This window comes from Eptatretus burgeri, chromosome 2, assembly GCF_056783735.1.
Source record: "Eptatretus burgeri isolate ZD-2024b chromosome 2, Ebu_testis_v1, whole genome shotgun sequence".
NCBI classification, from domain to species: Eukaryota; Metazoa; Chordata; class Myxini; order Myxiniformes; family Myxinidae; genus Eptatretus; species Eptatretus burgeri.
Window position 1 is genome coordinate 54,547,423 of NC_140962.1, and position 3,761 is coordinate 54,551,183.

At 32.5% G+C, this 3,761-nt stretch overlaps 1 protein-coding gene across 1 annotated transcript in view; it reads right to left on the reverse strand.

The window, feature by feature from the left end:
• Positions 1-3,761, reverse strand: part of LOC147032075 (5-hydroxytryptamine receptor 2B-like) — a 37,395-nt gene continuing 33,634 nt past the window's right edge. The window contains exon 5 of the mRNA XM_085869371.1: positions 1-849. Coding sequence (XP_085725497.1) covers positions 429-849 — 421 coding nt within the window. The 3' untranslated portion in view covers positions 1-428. The remainder of the gene's footprint in view (positions 850-3,761) is intronic.

Sequence of the window (3,761 nt, forward strand, 5' to 3'; positions counted from 1 at the left end):
TAAAAAAAAAAGTTTATTCAATTTCACTTTTATGAATTTTTACATTACTTTTTCACTTCTCTTTTATAACTGTTTTTATTCATAGATATACATGCTCATTTAAAGCAAATAAGTGATGTACATGGATAATTTGCAACATGGCAGTTTGAAACCGAGTTTTCTTCAATTTGTCCATCATTTAGGATTGTTGATAAAAGTTGGCGAAGTTAGGAATAGGATCATTATTGGAGGTCTCACGTAAATAATAATAATAATAATAATAAAAATAATCTTGGGTTGTTTATACAAACTTCAATTTTTGATGGATACAGCTGAGATTCTTGTACAGGCTCACCAATCTACTTGGTAAACATTGCTGTAATATGTTTCTTATTCATTTCAAATTAACCGATGGTACAAGTATACAGGTATCAGCGATCCCTAGCTGCTTAGGTGATCTCTGAGGGCGAGGTGGAGACTGTGCATCTAAGGCATCGCCGCAGCCTGTGCCACTTTTCCTTCAGAACCTCCTGCAGGTTCCGACTGACACACATGTAAGCGAAAGGGTTTACAATGGCCAAGAGGAAGGGCAGCCAAACCGTGATAGTTATGACATAGTGAGGAATCACCACCCATTCTTTCACCATGCACACCAACATACAAGGCAACGAGCAGACCATCCGGAAAATCATGATGAACAGAAACTTGAGTTGCACACAGCGTGTGCTGCGCATTACACCTCCCATTGACCCCCTCACAGGGAAATTGTCAGGAAGTGGGATGGCTGGAGAGTTCTTTATTTCCGACGTTGTCCCAACGTGGAGTTGAGGATTTTCCAATTCCATGGTGAGGTTTGAACAGTCTGGTCTCCTGCATGAAATGGAATAAAATAAAATTACCTTAAGTTATTTTAAAATGATTACAGAAGAACACTCATTCGAGCAAGTTCCAATCTTGAGAATGGCTTAAAAAATAAAAAGATCCCACTATCTTTTTTTATCCCCATTAACACGATCTCACCCAACGATCTTATCACAGGTTTATCACATCTTGTGTCATATTTGTTGAGTTGACACATGCAGGCTAGCTGTACCCCACCAACTTTATAAAGGGTGAGGTCATTGGGCAAGCGCAACAGTGAAATTACTCATTCAAAATTTTCAGTTTGTTTAACTTAGGCGTGCTGAGCAGTCACATCGCTGACCGGTTTATTTTTTTTAAAAAAAACAGCATGTTGTACGCCACAAATATAATAGATTGCATGTCTCTTTGTGAGTGTTGATGAGGATGTAAAATGAAGTAAAACCCAAGAAAAAGGATCTTATATAACACATGATTGTTGTTGTGGCTGTGGTTGTTTGTGTGCTCCTTTCATGTACTTTCATATATATTTTCCATTGTTTCAAGAAATATTATGATATATAATTCTGTGTGCTCCTCCTTTGTCATTCGAGAAGGATCTTGCTGTCATATAATAACAAATGTTACAGTTGGAACCACAACATTGAGCTCACATGCTCACTTATTATTCTTCATTCCCAGAAATATGGTTTGTTAAAATTGGAATCTCTGATGAAACGGACACTAATTTTTGGTCCAAGTAAAGAGATTATAATCAGCTTTTCAACCTAATAAATCGATTATTGGCATTCCAACTGCACCATTTTTATCATTCTACGACAGCAGGAACTCTTCAAAACGAGATGGTATTCATAGATTTCATAATCTGTGCAATCTTGAGGAGGACTGGGTGTGAGCGAACTCTTGTTTTTTAAGATGTTTTTTTCCTTTGATCCAATATGGCTGCCAGATCATGTGACCAATGACGTCATGTTTATCAAACCATATTTCCCATGGGTGGTTGTTCAATTCCTTAAATTTTGTAATGATCGGTTAAGCGGTTTCTCCGACAAAGATTTTCCCTGACATCCAATATGGCTGCCAGACCACATGAGAAATTATGATTTTTTTGAAATTCTGTTCAAATTTCAAGTAAATCGGATGGAAATTGAGCATTTAAGTAATTTGACCTATGTTGACCTTTTGTCTGGTGTTAACAAAAATAATTGGTGTTTGAATTCAGTGAGGTGATATGAAAATCCTGTTCAAATTTCGAGTCAAGTTTTTCTCTCATCCCCTCTTCCTGTCCAGGCTGGAGTTCCTCAAGGCAGCGTTCTGGGCCCTGTGCTTTTTCTGGTTTTCATCAATGATCTCTCTGACTGGAAAATCCTATTTATTTATTTGCTGATGACTCCACCCTCTGCCGTACCATCTATCATTCCTCAGATTAGCAAGCAGCAGCCGCTTCACTCTCCACAGTTCTGAATAAAATCACAAGCTGGTCCAAAACCTGGAACATGTCTTTCAATCCTGACAAATCTCACACTCTTTTGGAAAGACATATATATGTATATATATATGTATATATATATATATATATATATATATATATATACATATATATACATATATATACATATATATACATATATATATACATATATACATATATATATACATATATATATATATATATACATATATATATATATATATATATATATATATGTATATATATATATGTATATATATATATATATATATATATATATATATAGATATATATATATATAAATATATATATATATATATATATATATATATATATATATATATATATATATATATATATATATATATATATATATATATATATATATATATATATATATATATATATATATATATATATATATATATATATATATATATATATATATATATATATATATATATATATATATATATATATATATATATATATATATATATATATATATATATATATATATATATATATATATATATATATATATATATATATATATATATATATATATATATATATATATATATATATACATATATATATACATATATATATACATATATATATACATATATATATATATATATATATATATATATATATATATATATATATATATATATATATATATATATATATATATATATATATATATATATATATATATATATATATATATATGTATATATATATATATATATATATATATATATATATATATATATATATATATATATATATATATATATATATATTGTTGTGGTTCTCACCGCGCCGGCGTGCGGGCGACCGCTTTTAGCTAATTCGCGGTCGCAAGTGCCCACCGACGTAGCAACCCAGTCGCAGCTTTTCGGATCAACGCAGAAATCTAGCTACGGGTGTATTTTTAACCACACCGTAAATCAGCCAACTCTGCTCTCCACGCATGACAGGGTTGATCGCCGAATTGTCGATTTACCTAATTATTTGCGTTGAGAGAAATGCCGGGGATTTACACCTCAACGGGACCTGTACGGACACTTTAAGCAGCTCGTGCGGTTTGCGATTGCCGAGCGGTTTATTATCGCCAAGCCCCGTCGGACTCGATAATCTTATCGGCTATTAAAAGCCAGCTATTATTCCGAACGCAATTACGACAGCTCAATGGAGGAAGGGATGCATTGAGCAGATGAATATTCAAACAAAGGGGACATTTATTGTACACGTATGCAGTCAATGAAGCAAGGGGGTAAAGGACAAGACACGAGCAAAAAGACTTACAGCCATTGTCTCTATTATTAATGTACAGGCACTTAACAGTTCTACTTATAGGACAAGGCGCCACAAATTTCCATGCAACAAAGACCCCAGAAAAGAAAGAAGGAGAACTGGGCCCGTAGGCCTTTAATGTTCC